The sequence below is a fragment of the Otolemur garnettii genome, unplaced genomic scaffold (assembly GCF_000181295.1).
Source record: "Otolemur garnettii isolate 467f Iridium unplaced genomic scaffold, OtoGar3 scaffold00010, whole genome shotgun sequence".
Lineage (NCBI taxonomy): Eukaryota > Metazoa > Chordata > Mammalia > Primates > Galagidae > Otolemur > Otolemur garnettii.
The window spans coordinates 2,536,822-2,553,439 of record NW_003852405.1 but is presented as its reverse complement, the minus strand read 5'-3'; the positions used below and the strand labels follow the sequence as shown (position 1 = coordinate 2,553,439).

The 16,618-nt window shown below is 37.5% G+C and overlaps 1 protein-coding gene across 1 annotated transcript in view; it reads left to right on the top strand.

Annotated features, from left to right (window-relative positions):
* Positions 1–16,618, top strand: part of GPSM2 (G protein signaling modulator 2) — a 52,619-nt gene that overhangs the window by 17,889 nt on the left and 18,112 nt on the right. The window contains exons 3-10 of the mRNA XM_003784085.3: positions 2,753–2,974; positions 3,336–3,471; positions 4,089–4,231; positions 4,739–4,862; positions 4,971–5,086; positions 8,417–8,572; positions 9,895–10,003; positions 10,809–10,938. Of these exons, the coding sequence (XP_003784133.1) occupies positions 2,753–2,974; positions 3,336–3,471; positions 4,089–4,231; positions 4,739–4,862; positions 4,971–5,086; positions 8,417–8,572; positions 9,895–10,003; positions 10,809–10,938 (1,136 nt within the window). The remainder of the gene's footprint in view (positions 1–2,752; positions 2,975–3,335; positions 3,472–4,088; positions 4,232–4,738; positions 4,863–4,970; positions 5,087–8,416; positions 8,573–9,894; positions 10,004–10,808; positions 10,939–16,618) is intronic.

The following is a 16,618-nucleotide window of genomic DNA, read 5'->3' as shown; positions in this document are numbered from 1 at the left end:
GAGTAGGGCGCTGGCCCCATATACAGGAAGTGGTGGGTTCAAAACCTGGCCCTGGCCAAAAAAAAAAGAAATACAGCAATTTAAGGTTTCTAATATAACTGATTTATCTGTCTTTTCATAATCTTCCCTCCTATGACCATTTGGCTTGCTTTAATACTATGTATTGAAACAAAATGTTAAATAGAGATTTACTTGCATTATTTTGTATAGATCCATAAAGGGAAGATAAAGTCACTAGTTTTAACTGTGAGCAAGCAGCTGCCACTGGCTAAATCATTTGAATTACAAAACAACAGCAACAATAACCAAAAAAACCTAGAAATAAAACTTGAAAGTGACTTGTTAGAATTAACCGTGTAAGTCTGCTTGTCCTTTGTTTATAGTTAGTTCTGTTAATCTTAGTCCAGATGTTTCTTTTAGGCTCAGCAGATTTATTTTCCACTTTACAATCCCATTTTAATTTTTGACCCTAAGAAATCTTGACATTTTATAGACTAAAAGAGACAACCTGAGGAAACATTAGTTAATTTGATACTAGATACACAATGCATAATCATATTTGAATGATATTAGGGTAAGTGGTGGTTTAATTCACATTTCCTATAAAAGCAATGATTCTCAACTCCAGTTTATATGGTAAAATTACTTGGGGACTTGAACTCATCTACAAGTTGAGTTTTTTTTTTTTTAACTGTATACTTTGTCTTAAATCATAACTTTGTACATTAATGCATTTATGGGGTTTAGTGTACTGCTTTGATATACAATGTGAAATGCTTACATTGAACTAACACATCCATTACAATTATACTCATTTTTTAAGTTTTGGAATGTACCTTTGTATCATGCACATTAGGTGAGGTTCCCCCAAATCCCCTCCCTCCTCCCATATCCCCTCCCCTCTCTCTCCTCTTCCCTTTTACTGTCTGGACTGTATTTATGTTTTGCCATTCATATGAATGTGTAGGTGATTATATATTGATTTCATAGTAGTATTGAGTACATTGGATACTTCCCCCCCCCCCATTCTTAAGATACTTTACTAAGAAGAGTATGTTCCAGCTCCATCCAGGTAAACATAAAAGATGTGCAGTCTCCATCTTTTTTATGGCTACATAGTATTCCATGGTGTTGAGTTTTAAAAGTACTCCATATACACTCTGCCACTGTAAAGCTAGTGTTAAAGAACCAGCCAAGAACCTCCCTTCTGGCTGGGTATGGTAGCTCATACCTGCAATCCTACCACTTTGGGAGGCTGAGACAGAAGGATGGCTTGAGGTCAGGCATTCAAGACTACCCTGAGCAACAGTGAGACTCTGTCTCTACCAAAAATAGAAAAATTAGCCAGGTGAGGTGGGAGGATTACATAAGCCCAAGAGTTAGAGGTTGACATTTTATAGACTAAAAGAGACAAGCCTAGCCTTGCTGTGAGCTAGGCTGAGGCCATAGCCCTTTACCCTGGGCTGATTCTATTATGGAGTAATTTGGTGCTATTCCAAAAATTAAAATGTTTGATAAGAGTAATCAGAATTTTTCCAAGGGCGATATGCGTACCACTGGAGGTACATAAAGGTAATACTACTCACTTTAAAATTTTGACAGTTACCTGCTAGAAAGAAAGAAACCTACCTTGCTATTTCCTGTTATTGCCCTTCATCACAGATATGTCTTTAAAATGTTGCATGTTATGGCTGTAGAAAAAAATTCATTAGAATTTTTGCGTATTTGTTTAGCGTGTATTAGAAAATTCTAAGTATCATCAGATTTACAGTTTTATGGATACTGATTTGGATAAAGCTAGATGTTTTTCTCAATGACAAGTTAGTGTGTCAATTTAAAGGAAATATACCTAATTGTAGAAATACATATTAATAGGTAAACACAGACATGGCAGAAATCATGAAGATGCTGAAGAAACATAATGGCAACTTTGGTGAAGGGCACCTCCTTAAGTTTAGGATTTAAACTTGAAGTATCAGTGTTGTATCTCCCAGATATATTATAGTGACTTAATTCTTCTGGCTTTTTCAATTCAGTGGCAGACTTTGAGAATTATCTTTGAGTCACTGTTTAAAGTTTCTTGACAATTAGTTCCCTTTTGAAAATGTGCCCTCTAGCTCAAGATCTATTTTTTAGGGCAGCAGTTCTCAACCTATGGGTTGCAACCCCTTTGGACTGTATTAAAGGTTCATGGCATTAGGAAGGTTGAGAATCACTGTTCTAGGGTATATGTGGTTGTGTAGTGGTATAAAGAGGAAGGAGATTGAGTGTGTGTGCTGTGTGTGTGTGTTGTGTGTATGAAACAGAGAAAGGGAGAGAGAGATGGATGGAAGGATGGTGGGGGGGTTGATGGACAGGTGAATAGATCACCTGGATACGCTGGATAGGGAACAGTATTCTAGGATCTCACTTCCCCAGTATTTCTTATTCCTCCCAAACTCTGAGAAAGTCCATAGGTTGCCACGACTCAGAATAGTATGGGATATACTGTTTTATGTTCTTTAACTACTAAAGTGAGTTGCTCTGGATGGGCCAATTACAATGAGCTCTATTTAAAGATACTTAGCTGTCCTACATAACAGATCTGAGCTACAAATAACTGTTTACTGTTTTATCAATATATACTTCAATTATAGAGGCAGCTTCTCTGAACAAGAGTAGCCACATAGCTCATTTAAATTACATAAGTTAAAAACACCGTGATGCAGTTGTAATGTTATGTTGTAAATGTCTGTGCTATATAATTTTGTAGAATGGAAGCTTCTTGCCTAGAGCTGGCCTTGGAAGGGGAACGTCTGTGTAAATCAGGAGACTGCCGTGCTGGGGTGTCATTCTTTGAAGCTGCAGTTCAAGTTGGAACTGAAGACCTAAAAACACTTAGTGCTATTTACAGCCAGCTGGGCAATGCTTATTTCTATTTGCATGATTATGCCAAAGCATTAGAATACCACCATCATGATTTAACTCTTGCAAGGTAATTAATTTTAACTTTTTAATATTTCTTCCTTCCTAAATTACCTGTTACTTTAAAAAGTGTTTCTATTCAATTAAAAACTAACTTAATACATTAATGAATTCTAGTCAATACAACATCATTTTTAAAAACTAATCTTTAGACTGAATACAGAGTTTTAACTGAATAGAAGAAAAACGACACTAGAGTTTAATTAAACGGATGAAAACTAATTAAATGCAGAAATGTAAGTTTTAAATTTGTATTTAAAGTAGGTTTCAGGGATAATGGGTCTTTCTTTAAACATGTCAGTTTGTCCTCTAGGAAAACTGTACTCTGGTTGCTTTGATTTTTAACACTAGTTGCTTTTTTTTCCTCTCAGGACGATTGGAGACCAGTTGGGGGAAGCCAAAGCCAGTGGTAATCTGGGAAACACCTTAAAAGTTCTTGGGAATTTTGATGAAGCTATCGTTTGTTGCCAGCGACACTTAGATATTTCCAGAGAACTTAATGACAAGGTAATATGGAAATAATTGATGGTTGCTAAATGTCTTCCTTAAATTTGCTTTGATTTGATTTTATTTTTGAGTCAGAGTTTACTTTGTTACCCTTGGTGGAGTGCTAGGATGTCATAGCTCACAGCAACCTCAAACTCTTGGACTCAAACAATTCCCTTGCCTCAGCCTCCCAAGTAGCTGGGACTACAGATGCCTACCACAATGCCTGGTTAGTTTTTAGAGACAGGGACTTGCCTCAGGCTGGTCTGAAACCCGTGAGCTTAGCTAAGCAATCTACCCTCCTGAGCCTCCCAAAGTGCTAGGATTACAGGCGCGAGTCACCGCGCCTGGCCTTCATATTTTAATATTAGTTAATTATATATTTTTCTAAAAGTTAATACCAAAAAAGAAAATATTCCTAGACAAATAGAAGTAAAAGAGAAAACATAATAGGGAAAAAAAAGGAAATCATGAGAGCTCCTTCTTTCATAAGTAATCATTTATTTTGTTTTATATGGATGGCCAGTGTAAAAATGCTTCTCTTGACCATAATGTTAAGGATATGGCAAATAAATGTGATCAGCATTATAACTGCCTTGAGTCTGATTTCAAAATGTAAACTTTGCTGATATCTTTAGGTTGGAGAAGCGAGAGCACTTTACAATCTTGGAAATGTGTATCATGCCAAAGGGAAGAGCTTTGGCTGCCCTGGGCCCCAGGATGGAGGAGAACTGCCAGAGGACGTGAGAAACGCTCTGCAGGCCGCCGTGGACTTTTATGAGTGAGTAGGGTCCGAGGCAGTCGTGGGCGCCCACCTAAGCCGTGCATCTACTACATAGTCTTTATCCGTAGTAAGGTTTTAGTTTGGAAAAGGTTTTTAAATTATGGACTAGCAGCAAAATAAACCAGTAATTCTGTTGCTTAAATGTTACAGTAGGTAGTGTATTAGTAGTAATCTGCAGCTTTCATGTAAACTGAGACCAGTGCCACCTAGTGACAAAGTCAAGAAATACCAGTTGTCAGTTAGAGTAAATTCGTCTTTGCAGACAGAATTTCATAGAACTTCTCAGCCATAGGGGTTCCAAGGTTAACTTTGTCCTTCACTCTGGGCAGAAACCTACCTGCTACTTCCTGTAATCGCCCTTCGTCACAGATACGTCTTTAAAATGTTGCACGTTATGGCTATAAGCTTGTTAGAATTTTTTTTCTGATAAAAAGAATTAGATTTGTCAATCAAATACGTAACAATTTTTCCCAAACTTTTTCATCACTTTCTGTTATCACTTAGGGAAAACCTGTCATTAGTGACTGCTTTGGGTGACCGAGCAGCCCAAGGACGTGCCTTTGGAAATCTCGGAAACACACATTACCTCCTTGGAAACTTCAGGGATGCAGTGATAGCACATGAGCAGGTACAGTGGAAGGCCTTGGAGTCAGATCATTTCCTCCACCAAAGTTCTGAACATCAACTACGTCTTTCTTCAGTTTTAGCTACATCTAATTATAATTTTCTGTTTCAGCGTCTCCTAATTGCAAAAGAATTTGGAGATAAAGCAGCTGAAAGAAGAGCATATAGCAACCTTGGAAACGCATATATATTTCTTGGTGAATTTGAAACTGCCTCTGATTACTACAAGTTAGTCTAATATTTTTGTAGATAAATGTAAAATGAGTAGTTATGCAATCCTCTTAAACAACAGGCTTTGTGTTTAAAACCTGGTTGCATCATCCTAGCATCGGGACTTTGGGCTTCTAAGCAGGTTTCCTTACCTATAACAGAAGGTATCAGTACCTTGCTTTTAGGATTATTGTGAGTATGGAATGAAAGAATGTATCATATCCGGTCCTTAGTATACTACCTAGCACACAGGGCTCAATAAATATTATTGTACCTAAGAATTAGCAGCAACAATATAACCCGTTTCTATTTTTATTAGTTTTTATCTTTAAAACTAATTGTTTCTAAATAATTTCACTTAAACATAATTTACATGGTTTTTGTTTGCTTGTTTGTTTTTTGAGACAGAGTCTCAAGTTGTCGCCCTGGGTAGAGTGCTGTGGCGTCACAGCTCACAACAACCTCAGACTCCTGGGCTTAAGCAATTCTCTTGCTTCAGCCTCTGAAGTAGCTGGGACTACAGGTGCCCGCCACAATGCCTAGCTATTTTTTTGTTCTTGTTGCAGTTGTCATTGTTGTTTTAGCTGACCTGGGCCAGGTTCCAACCTGTCAGCTTCGGTGTATGTGACCGGCACCCTACCCACTGAACTACGGACACCAGCCTTTGTTTGTTTGAGACAGAGTCTCAGTTTGTTGCCCCTGGTGGAGTGCTGGCGTAGCCCAAACTCTTGGGCTTAAGTGATTCTTTTGCCTCAGTCTCCCAAGTAGCTGGGATTACAGGCACTTGCTACACTGCCTAGCTGGTTTTGAGAGACAAGGTCTCCCTCTTGTTCAGGCTGGTCACGAACTTGTGAGCTCAAGCAATCCACCCACTTTGGCCTCCCAGAGTGCTGGGATTACAGGTGTGAGCTACCACACCCAGCCCACATGAAATTGTTTTAAACCTATTTAGCATGTGTGGTGTGTAAGTATGTTATTTCAGTCAATTATGAGTTAGAAGAGAGGCCAAAAGAAAGTCTGATAACCAAAATGTTTATAGTCTCTACCCAGTGCTTGCTGAATTTTTTTCCCTACCAACTCACCCTTTTACTGAGCAATTTTCCTCTCACTTCTTTCTGCCCAACTTTGACCATCACTGTAAGCTGAGACCCTATTCACTCAGCTTCTACTGTGGCGCAGGATCTTTCTGACCTATCAGTACATTTGAAACATAGATGCTAGCAAAGTTCAGACTGCTGCCAGTTGCCTGGTCACTGCTTTCTAGATTGTTCAGACTTGTCCCTAATTAGTGGAGATCAAAGGCCTAATAGACCTCAGGCAGAAACAAGTTTGACGGAACCAAAGACAGTGATTAATTTGTATTTTATTAATATTAGATAATCCAGGTTGTCTTAGGCCATACAATAAATACACAAATACTAATGAAAGTGATTAACAAAAAAGTCCATAAATACTTTTCGTGATGTCTGACACCACAGATAAACAAAAAAACGTCCTCACAAAATCAGCATGTGGCCAGTGGGCCACGGGTTGGAACCCTTCTTCAAACATTGACTAAAGCTTAATGTTTGTCAGTTGATTAAGTTAGATATGAAATCTCCTCACAAATTAAATCACTATGTGAGTATATATTTTGATTTGAAATTTAAAAATTATATTTTAAAACTCCCCAGCCTGCTTAGCTGGCAAAAAATAATAAAACCAAAGGATATAGAAAAGTCTTAATTATCAACTGATACACCTGCATTAAATCCTGAAAAGTTCAGTTGTAAAGTGGATGGTGGCTCTTGGACTATAGAGACATGACTATAGAGTAATGAAACTGTATTTCCCCCTAATAAGCAGGCTGGAACTCAGAGCTTTACATATGTTCCAAATTATTGGTTAGAAATGTTTTGGAACTCTTCCTTTGGAATTTTCTGGCAGGGCCAGAGAAGGGTAACCTAATAGCATAGATCTATATCCTTTGAAATATAAATCAGCAGTTTGGTAATCCTATTTAGTAATTGAAATTGGCTCCCGAAAGACTTCTGATAACTTACAAATCAAAGAATAATGGTGTACCAGTCTGGGTTGTACCATAGGATCTGAAGCAGTTCCAAAATTCTTTAAAAAAAATGTTTGGGAAGACAGGCAACATTAGAATAAAAGAAGTCAGTAGCCTGCCAAAGTGACAGCTTTGGTGGCATCATCATTAAAGATATAACTTCAGAAAAAAACTCACATTACCTCATAGTAATTTTTTATATAGTTATAAATGACATGAATATGTGGCAAAAATTATGGGAGTCATTGAAATTATTGGGATCCAAAATCCCAATAAATCTATAGGTTTAAGTACTGACAATGTTAACAAAATTGCATTAGCACCTTATAGTGATCCATTTAATCCTTACAAAAATTCTTTGATTTCTCCAATTTTATATGTGAGGAGGCACAAAGAAGATGAGTTTGCCACAGATCACATCGCTAATAACTGGCAAAGTTGAGATTTAAACCCAGATAGTCTAGCTCCAGGATTCATGCTCTTAACTGCTGTACTAGCTCCTCACAATAACACATGTTAGGGTAGAATCTGAGTAATGTTTAAGTGCAGTATTCAGTATTTTTCATGAATTGGTGACTAATGGCCTACCCTAATGTTAAGGTAGAATCTGAGTAATGTTTAAGTGCAGTATCAGTATTTTTCATGAATTGGTGACTAATGGCCTATAATAAGAATTTTACCTAAGTATTTTAAATTTTGACAAAATATAAAACAGTATAATTGAAAATCAATGTTCTGTGGACAAAACCCTCTTTAAACTTTTTTTAAATATTAAAAATACTACGTTAATCGTTAGAAGCACTTTATCTCATATTTCTGTACTCTTTTACTTTAGTTAATTGTTAGGACTTTCAAATTCTAGAAGTTTAAATCTGCTTTTTGTGGCCAGGTGCGGTGGCACACACCTGTAATCCTAGCACTCTGGGAGACCGAGGCAGGTGGATTGCTTGAGCTCATGAGTTCGAGACCAAAAGCAAGACCCCCATCTCTACTAAAAATAGAAAAACTGAGGCCAGAGGATCACTTGAACCCGAGTTGGAGGTTGCTGTGAGCTATGACGCGTGGCACTCTACCCAGGGCAATAGCTTGAGAGTGTCTCAAAAAAAATAAATAAATAAATCTGCTTTTTGTGTTTTGAAAACATCTTTTCACTTTGTCTAAAAGTAATGGAAGAAATATGGGATAGTAGACTCAAACAAATTTAAAGGGAGCAAAAAGCAGAAGAGAGGAAAAGTCGAAGTTTTATTTCATGATTATTATGCCCAAACTGAAAATGATTGTGTAACAATTTCTTCTTGTAGGAAGACATTACTATTGGCTCGACAGCTTAAAGACAGAGCTGTAGAAGCACAGTCTTGTTACAGTCTTGGAAACACATATACTTTACTTCAAGACTATGAAAAGGCCATTGATTATCATCTGAAGCACTTAGCAATTGCTCAAGAGCTAAATGATAGGTAAGTTATACTTTCCCTTACTGTAGCTAAGGTATATATAGATATGCTATAGATCTTTAGAATTTTTTGTTTACTTTTTTTTCTAACCCCTTCCTGTTTCAGTAATGTCCTTTGTACAGCATGTCCTGTTTTACAAAGAGGTGGCCAACATGTAGAGAATATTTTGTAAATATTTGTAAAATTTTGTAATATTTTGTAAATAGTTACATTTAGATACAATTTCCTGTTTTCTCTATGTATGGTGACTTTAGGGGAAACTTTTGGGACATGCTGTGTGTTATTTTGTTTGAGAGAGAGTCTTGCTCTGTCACCCTGGCTAGAGTGCCATGGCATCATAGCTCACAGCAGCCTCAACTCTTGGGCTCAGGCCAGTCTCTTGTCTCAGTGTCCTCAGGAGCTGGGACTACAGGTGCCCACCTCAATGCCTGGATATGTTTAGAGACAGGGGTCTCATTTTAGCTCAGGCTGTTCTCGAACTCCTGAGCTCTGCCCACATTGGCCTCCCAGAGTACTAGGGTTACAGGTGTGTGCCACTGCTCTCGGCCTGTATTATTTTTTTGAAGGGCTAGCCTGTGATAAAGAATTAGTCTGGGTCCATATGCCCTTGAACCAAGATCAGTGATGAGGTCACAAATACCACTGCTTCTACAGAAGTCCACTTGAATACATGAATATGGGAATTGTGGTAAACTTAGAGATAATAGCCAATGTAAAGGGGGCAACTGCTACCCAACGCCAGCGAACTGTTGCCAGGCAGATAAAGAGGGTCCATTATGTCCTAATCCTTCTGTTTATTAACGAGAAGCTGAAAGTACTGAGTTTTATAATTTTTGTTTTATTTTACTATATGAAAAAACAGCATTATCTTTGCCAGCCTTTAGTCCATGATGTTCGCTTTGGAAGGCAGATTTTTTACCCCATTATGAAATAACTTTCCATTAACAGTTGTTCAAAATGAAGTATCCTACCTTAAGGGGTAGTGGGTTTTCCCTCCCTGTTGTTCAACACACACTGAACGACTACCTCATAGGGCTGTTAATGGAAATAAAAAGGGTTAGTTGGACTAGAAGACCTATCTCTGAGATTCAATTTTATAATTCACTGCACATTTTAGAAAGAATATTTTCCATGTTTTAATACTTGGTTTTGAGTTTATCTGGGTATTCGAATAGGTCTCTAGTATCGTAATAATATGTTCTTCATACGAAAGCCCAAATAAATTCAAAGCATTGTTTATACCATTAATGACTACTATGTAACTTTTCTTCTGTACACAGACCACTTTTCAGATAACTGCATGTTAGCTTTGAATTATGTTTTAGAATTGGTGAAGGCAGAGCATGTTGGAGCTTAGGAAATGCATACACAGCTCTAGGAAATCATGACCAAGCAATGCATTTTGCTGAAAAGCATCTGGAAATTTCAAGAGAGGTATGAAACGTAAAAAGAAAAATTGCTATCTGTGCTTATTATAATTTACAAATCAGTGGTGTGGGGAAGGAACCTTTATTATTTCTCTAGATTGTTCATATTGCTGATTAATAAATTTGATTATGTATCTCTTGGCATAAGAACATCACAAAGCAGTTTGGGTATAGATCAGTTATTTTTGTGTTGGTCTTGATGTAGGTCAGAAGATAAGAAGGTAAACCTGAAGGAAAAGCATGTTTTTTAGAATCAAAGACTGGTTCCTGTTACAGTGCTGCCACTTGCTGGCTATTTGGGCTTAGAAACCTTTACTGAGTCTCATTTCTGTCATTTGCAAAATAGGAATAATAGCTACCTTGCTAATTGTTATAAAGATTAGAGATAATATATTTAAAAGTACCTAGCATAATGTCTGGTGCTGGCTTAATGTTAACTATTATTGTAGTATCGAAATAAATTCTCTAAGGAAATTTTATTCATGTGATGCCAAGTTAGGGTGTCACAGGGTAACCTCCATTACTACTTAGTATGATCCTAGAGCATAAGAGCAATCTGTGTTTAGAGAGCTAAAGAATTAATAAAGTATCATCAGCTGCCCTATATTGTGATATTTTAGAAACTTTCTCTTCTTTCTACATTCTTTGAAAAACTATCAAAAACCCATTTCGTCCATTTACAGTTTCATAATTTTAATACCTATTTTCATTTCTCTGTATTTTCTTCCAGTTTTAGGTTCACATTTTCAACTAATCTTCACCATTCTTTGTTTCTAAATACTACTCTAAAATATAAATGCTTGTGGTTGTAGGTTGGGGATAGAAGTGGTGAACTAACAGCACGACTTAATCTCTCAGATCTTCAAATGGTTCTTGGTCTGAGCTACAGCACAAATAATTCCATAATGTCTGAAAATATTGAAATTGACAACAGTTTGCCTGGTAAGTCACGGGTCTTTAAAACCCAATTTCTTTACCTTCAAAATTTGCATTTATCACACGCTTGCCATATCCAGAAAAGATATATATTATAGGATGCTCAACTTTTTACATCTTTTTGTTTTACACAGCTCTTTCGTCAATATTTTATCATAAACTCAAGAATGGTGAAGGTACAATTATTTTCTTTTGTAAAAATATATTTAAATTCTCTATCTCTAGGCACTTTCAAAAATTTATAAATGTAAAGATGCCACAATTAAAAAAATGTTACTATTCTATTCTTTCTGTTTTTAAAGAGTTTTACATATTTTATTGCTCTTTTATCCCCATTTCAAATCTCTTAGGATTGTTTTCTGTTTTTTTTAATTCTTTTTTTTAATGGCAAAACCTAGTTTTAGGATATTTCTTTAGTGCTGGTTTGGTTTGACATTTCTGCAGGGAGAAACATGCTATAAGGTTTCTGTTTCTGTTTCTTAGTGGGGAAAAAAGAAATAAAAAGGGGCTTGGCACCTGTAGCTCAAGAGGCTGAGGCACCAGCCACCTACACCACAGCTGGCAGGTTTGAATCCAGCCCGGGCCTGCCAAACAATAATGTCAACTACAACCAAAAAATAGCCGGGCATTGTAGTAGGCACCTGTAGTCCCAATTAGTTGGGAGGCTGAGGCAAGAGAATCACTTGAGCCCAAAAGTTTGAGGTTGCTGTGACCTATGGCGCCACAGCACTCTACCCAGGGCGACAGCTTAAGACTGTCTCAAAAAATGAAAAAAAGAAAAAGAAAAAGGACAAGATTAGAATCACATTTTTTAATTTCATTTATATGCAACTCTGTGAAATCCCTGTTTCCTAAACTTGAGAAATTCTCTGAAAAAAACTGACAGATGAACATTTAGAATTTGAAGTCAACAACCAGTCTTTCTCTTTCCAATTTCCTTATGAAAAAAGGAAGGAAAAGAAATTAGTGGCTAGTCCTCTGATTAAGACTTTCAAGGAACATTTATTTATTTTGATACCGAGTCTCATTTTATTGCCCTTGCCAGAGGGCCATGGTGTCACAGCTAACAGGAACCTCAAACTCTTGGGCTTAAGAGATCCTCTTGCCTCAGCCTCCCAAGTAGCTGAGACGACAGGCACCTGCCACAATTTGGTTTTGAGTTGAGGATTGTTATCTGAGTATAAAAGGAAATTTTATCTTTCCAGCTATTTTTAGAGATTAGTTCTCTCTCTAGCTTAGGCAATCCACCCACCTCTGCCTCCCAGAATGCTAAGGTTATAGGTGTGAGCCACTGTGTCAAAGAAAATTCAGTGAAAATTCTTTTTTGTGTGAGAGTCTCACTATGTCACTGTGGGTAGAGTGCCATGGCGTCACAGCAACCTCAAACTCTTGGGGCTAAGCAATTCTCATTCCTCAGCCTCCCAAGTGGCTGGGATCACAGGTGCCCACCACAACGCCCAGCTATTTTTTTCTTTTTAGAGACAGAGTCTCACTTTGTCACCCTCGGTAGAGTGCTGTGACATCACAGCAATCTCCAGCTTTTGGGCTTAGGTGATTCTCTTGCCTCAGCTTCCCGAGTAGCTGGGACTACAGGCACCTGCCAGCCCAGCTATTTTTGTTGTTGTTGCATTTGTCACTGTTATTTTAGCTGGCTTTGGCCAGGTTCGAACCTGCCAACCTCAGTGTATGTGGCTGGCACTGTAACCACTGTGCTACGAGCACCAAGCCAGTGAAAAATTCTTAATTATGAACTGTATAATAAATTGTGACTGTGTACTATTCAGTTAAATAATGGGCCAAAATTTCCTGGGTTGAAATTTCAAATAGGTTGTGCTGTAAGTGCTCTCATGTTTTTTTAAAAAACTATCACTTGTCCTCCTGGAACCCTCTACCTATAGACCTGTTCCTTTGTTTCCACTTCCTTAGCTTCTATTCTCGCCTTAACCTATAACATTGAAACCACCTTTCAAGCTTACCACAGACCTCCATTGATTAGTTTTTAGATGTATGTTTGCTTGGTTTTTCCCAGCAATATTTCTCCTACAGCCAATCAATCCCTCCAAAAAAATGGACTAAACTAAAAGAAGGCAAAGTACTTTGACCAAAGTACATTACTTAAACATTAATTTTTAATTCAACTTGTTAATATGTTGCATCCTCATTTATAAGTGAAATATGTTTGTAATTTCCCTTTATATTTTCTCCAATTTTAATATCAGGTGTATCCAGATGAAGTAGAATGATTTTGAAGTATTTCTTCTTCTTTTATTAAGATTTGGCATGATGTTTTTTTTTTGAAATTCTTTTATTTTTATTTATAAATATTAGTTGTCTATTTTTTGAGACTTTGGGAATAAAAATAAGAAGTTAACTGAGTCCATACTGAACCTCAGAGTCAAAGCATTCTATGATAGACATACTCTTATTTGACACTGTGAATGTTACTTTTTTTGCATTATTATTATTGCTCATTATTTCATTGCAGCAATCTGATTTCTTTTCTGAATGTATTTATCCTCGTTTGTTCTTTATGAGGTTTTTGTTTCCAGTCCTTAAACATTGTTAGTTATTAAATTTAAGCTTTTTTAATTTTGTGAAGGCAAAAGTGGGAACCAAATAAACACATGTATAGAGAAAATTTTTTTAAAAGCATGCAGTAATAAAGAAGAGAATTTAGTAAAATTAGAACGAAGATTCAATAGAGAGTATTTTTTAAAGCCAAAATTTGATTACTTATAAAGACTAACAGATCTGGGGCAGTGCTGTGGCTCAAAGGAGTAGAGCTTTGGCTCCATATGCCGGAGGTGGCGGGTTCAAACCCAGACCTGGCCAAAAACTCAAAGACTAACAGATCTACAGCAAAACTGTTCAAAAATAAGAGAGAAGGGGACATAATACTATAGATGCAGAGATTAAAAAGACAAAAGGTTCTATTGCTTATGGGCCTTTTGACTGAGTGTAAAAAGGTAAGAGATTCTGAATAATTTTGTGACAAAATATTTGAAAACCAAAAGAAGTGGAAACTTTCTGAAACTGAATAAAAATAGAAAAATACAGTGGTGGAATGTTATATGAATGGTATACTAATGCCCAAAACCATAAAGAAGTTAGATCAGTAATTTGAAATCTTTGAACTAGGAAAATACCTGGCTCAGATGGTTTTAAAAGTAAGATGTACCAACCATTCAAGAAAACTGATTATAACACCTTACCTAGAATGTTAAAGTGTTCCCACTTTTTTCAGTTATCCATAACCTTGATAAGAAAAATAAATTACAAGTGAGCCTTATTTGTGAACACAGATGCAAAAATCCTAAACAAATTTTAGGAAACTAAATCCAGTAGTGTATTTAAAAACAGGGAGACAAAAGTCACTGAGCAGAAAAAGTAAAAATAGATTCAACATCAGAAAATAAATTAATGTAATTCACCAACAGAAACAGTAAAGTTGCCCAAATATCCAAATATATCAGTCATGCTATTAAATGAAAATTAGTATCGGGCTCAGCACAGCAGCTCACACCTGTCATCCTAGCACTTTTTGGGAGACCAAGGCAGGAAGATCACTTGAAGCCAGGAGTTTGAGGCCAGTCTGAGTTGAGATTGAGACCCTGTATCTACAAAAAACAGAAAAGTTAGCCAGGCATGGTGGTTATGGGCCCGCAGTCCTACCTACTTGGGAGGCTGAGGCAGGAAGATGTCTCAAACCTAGGAATTTGAGGTTGTGATAAGCTATGGTGGTGACGCTACTGCACTCTACCCTAGAGGACAGAGCAAGATCTGTTTAAAAAAACAAACAAACAAAACAACAGTATCAGACTAGAAAAAATAAAATCCCACTACACACTACTTGCAAGAGAAATATCTAGTATAAGGATATCATAAACCTAAAAGTAAAAGGACAGAACAAGATATACCATATGAAAACAGTCTCTTTTTTTTTTTTTTTTTGAGACACAGTCTCACTATGGCATCATAGCTCACAGCAACCTCAAACTCCTGGACTTAAGTGATTCTCTTGCCTCAGTCTCCCAAGTAGCTGGGGCTACAGGCACCCGCCACAACACCCAGCTATTTTTTTGTTGTGGTTGTCATTGTTGTTTAGCAGGCCCAGGCCATTTTCAATCCTGCCAGCCCCAGTGTATGTGACCGGTGCCCTAACCACTGAACTAAGGGCACCAAGCGAAGATGGTCATTTCACAGTGATGTTCCATGATGATTAACAGTTCAATTTGTGCTTAGGAGGCCTACTAACAAAGCCTCAAAGCAAAATGACCAAAGAAATGGGAAAATTCACAATCATAATGGGAAATTTTTTTTTGAGACAGTCTCACTTTGTCACCCCCAATTGAGTGTGCTGGCATCATAGCACATAGCAACCTTAGACTCTTGGGCTCATGTGATTCTCTTGCTTAAGCCTCCCAAGTAGCTGGGACTCCAAGTGTCTGCTACAACGCCCAGCTATTTTTTGAGATGGGGTCGTGCTCTTGCTCAGGCTGGTCTTGAACTTGTGAGCTCAGGCAATCCACCCACCTCGGCCTCCCAGAGTGCTGGGAATACAGGCAATAAGCCACCGCAACCAGCCCATAATAGGAAATTTTAACACATCCCTCTCAGTGATTGATAGACGATAAACCATGCTTGCATGGAAAGACAAAGTATTATAAAAGATGTCAGTTCTTTCTGGGTATGGTGTCTCCTGTCTTTAATCCCAGCACTTTGGGAAGCTGGCTTGAAAGGTTGAGGCCAAGAGTTTGAGGCTCCAGTAAGCTTCAATCATGCCACTACACTCCAGCCTGGGTAACAGCAAAGGGAGACCTGTCACAAAAAAACAGTTCTTCCCTAACTAGTGTAAATTCAATACACTGACAAATTATTTTGTGGAACATCACAAACCCAAGAGGCTAAGGTTGCTGTGAGCTTTGATGCTGTGGCACTGTGAAGTACTGCTAAAAGCCTATGAGGTAGACAAAAATGAAACAGTCCAATAATACCAATATTGAAATGATGTGGGGCATTGGAAACTCTTGTGAGTTTTGATGGTATAGAAATTGGTACTTTGAGGAAGCACCTGGCTACGTTTCTGGTGAAGCTGACGGTTTGACAACTGTATCATTAGTTCTACTCCCAGTTATTTAGCTTGATATCCATACTGGAAGAAATGCTTGCTCATGTATGCCAAGAGACATTACCAAGAATTTTTGTAGTATTGCTTATAATAACAAAAATTGGAAGCAACCTAAATGTGTCACTAATAAAATAGATACTATTTCCTAGTCCTAAAATGGCAGTGAAAATAAACTATGCGTATCAACCTGGGTGAATCTCACAAACATAAGGTTGCTCAAAGAAAGTTGCAGAATACATATAATACGGTGCCATTAACAGTGCAGGAGGAAGAGGAAAGTTATGGGAGGGGGGCTCCCCAAGGGGAATTTAATGTGTTGTTAGTTTTATGCTTTAAGCTGGGTACTGGGTATTTCTTATGTTATTGCTAATATTATGCCTTTGAAAATATTGGTTTTTTATTTGAGACAGCCTCTGTCACCCTGACTAGCATGCAAATGACAGCTTACTACAACCTCAAAGTTCTCCTGGGCTCAAGCAATCCGCCTGCCTCAGCCTCCCTAGTAGCTGGGACTATAGGTGCCTGCCACCATGCCTGGCTAATATATATATATATATA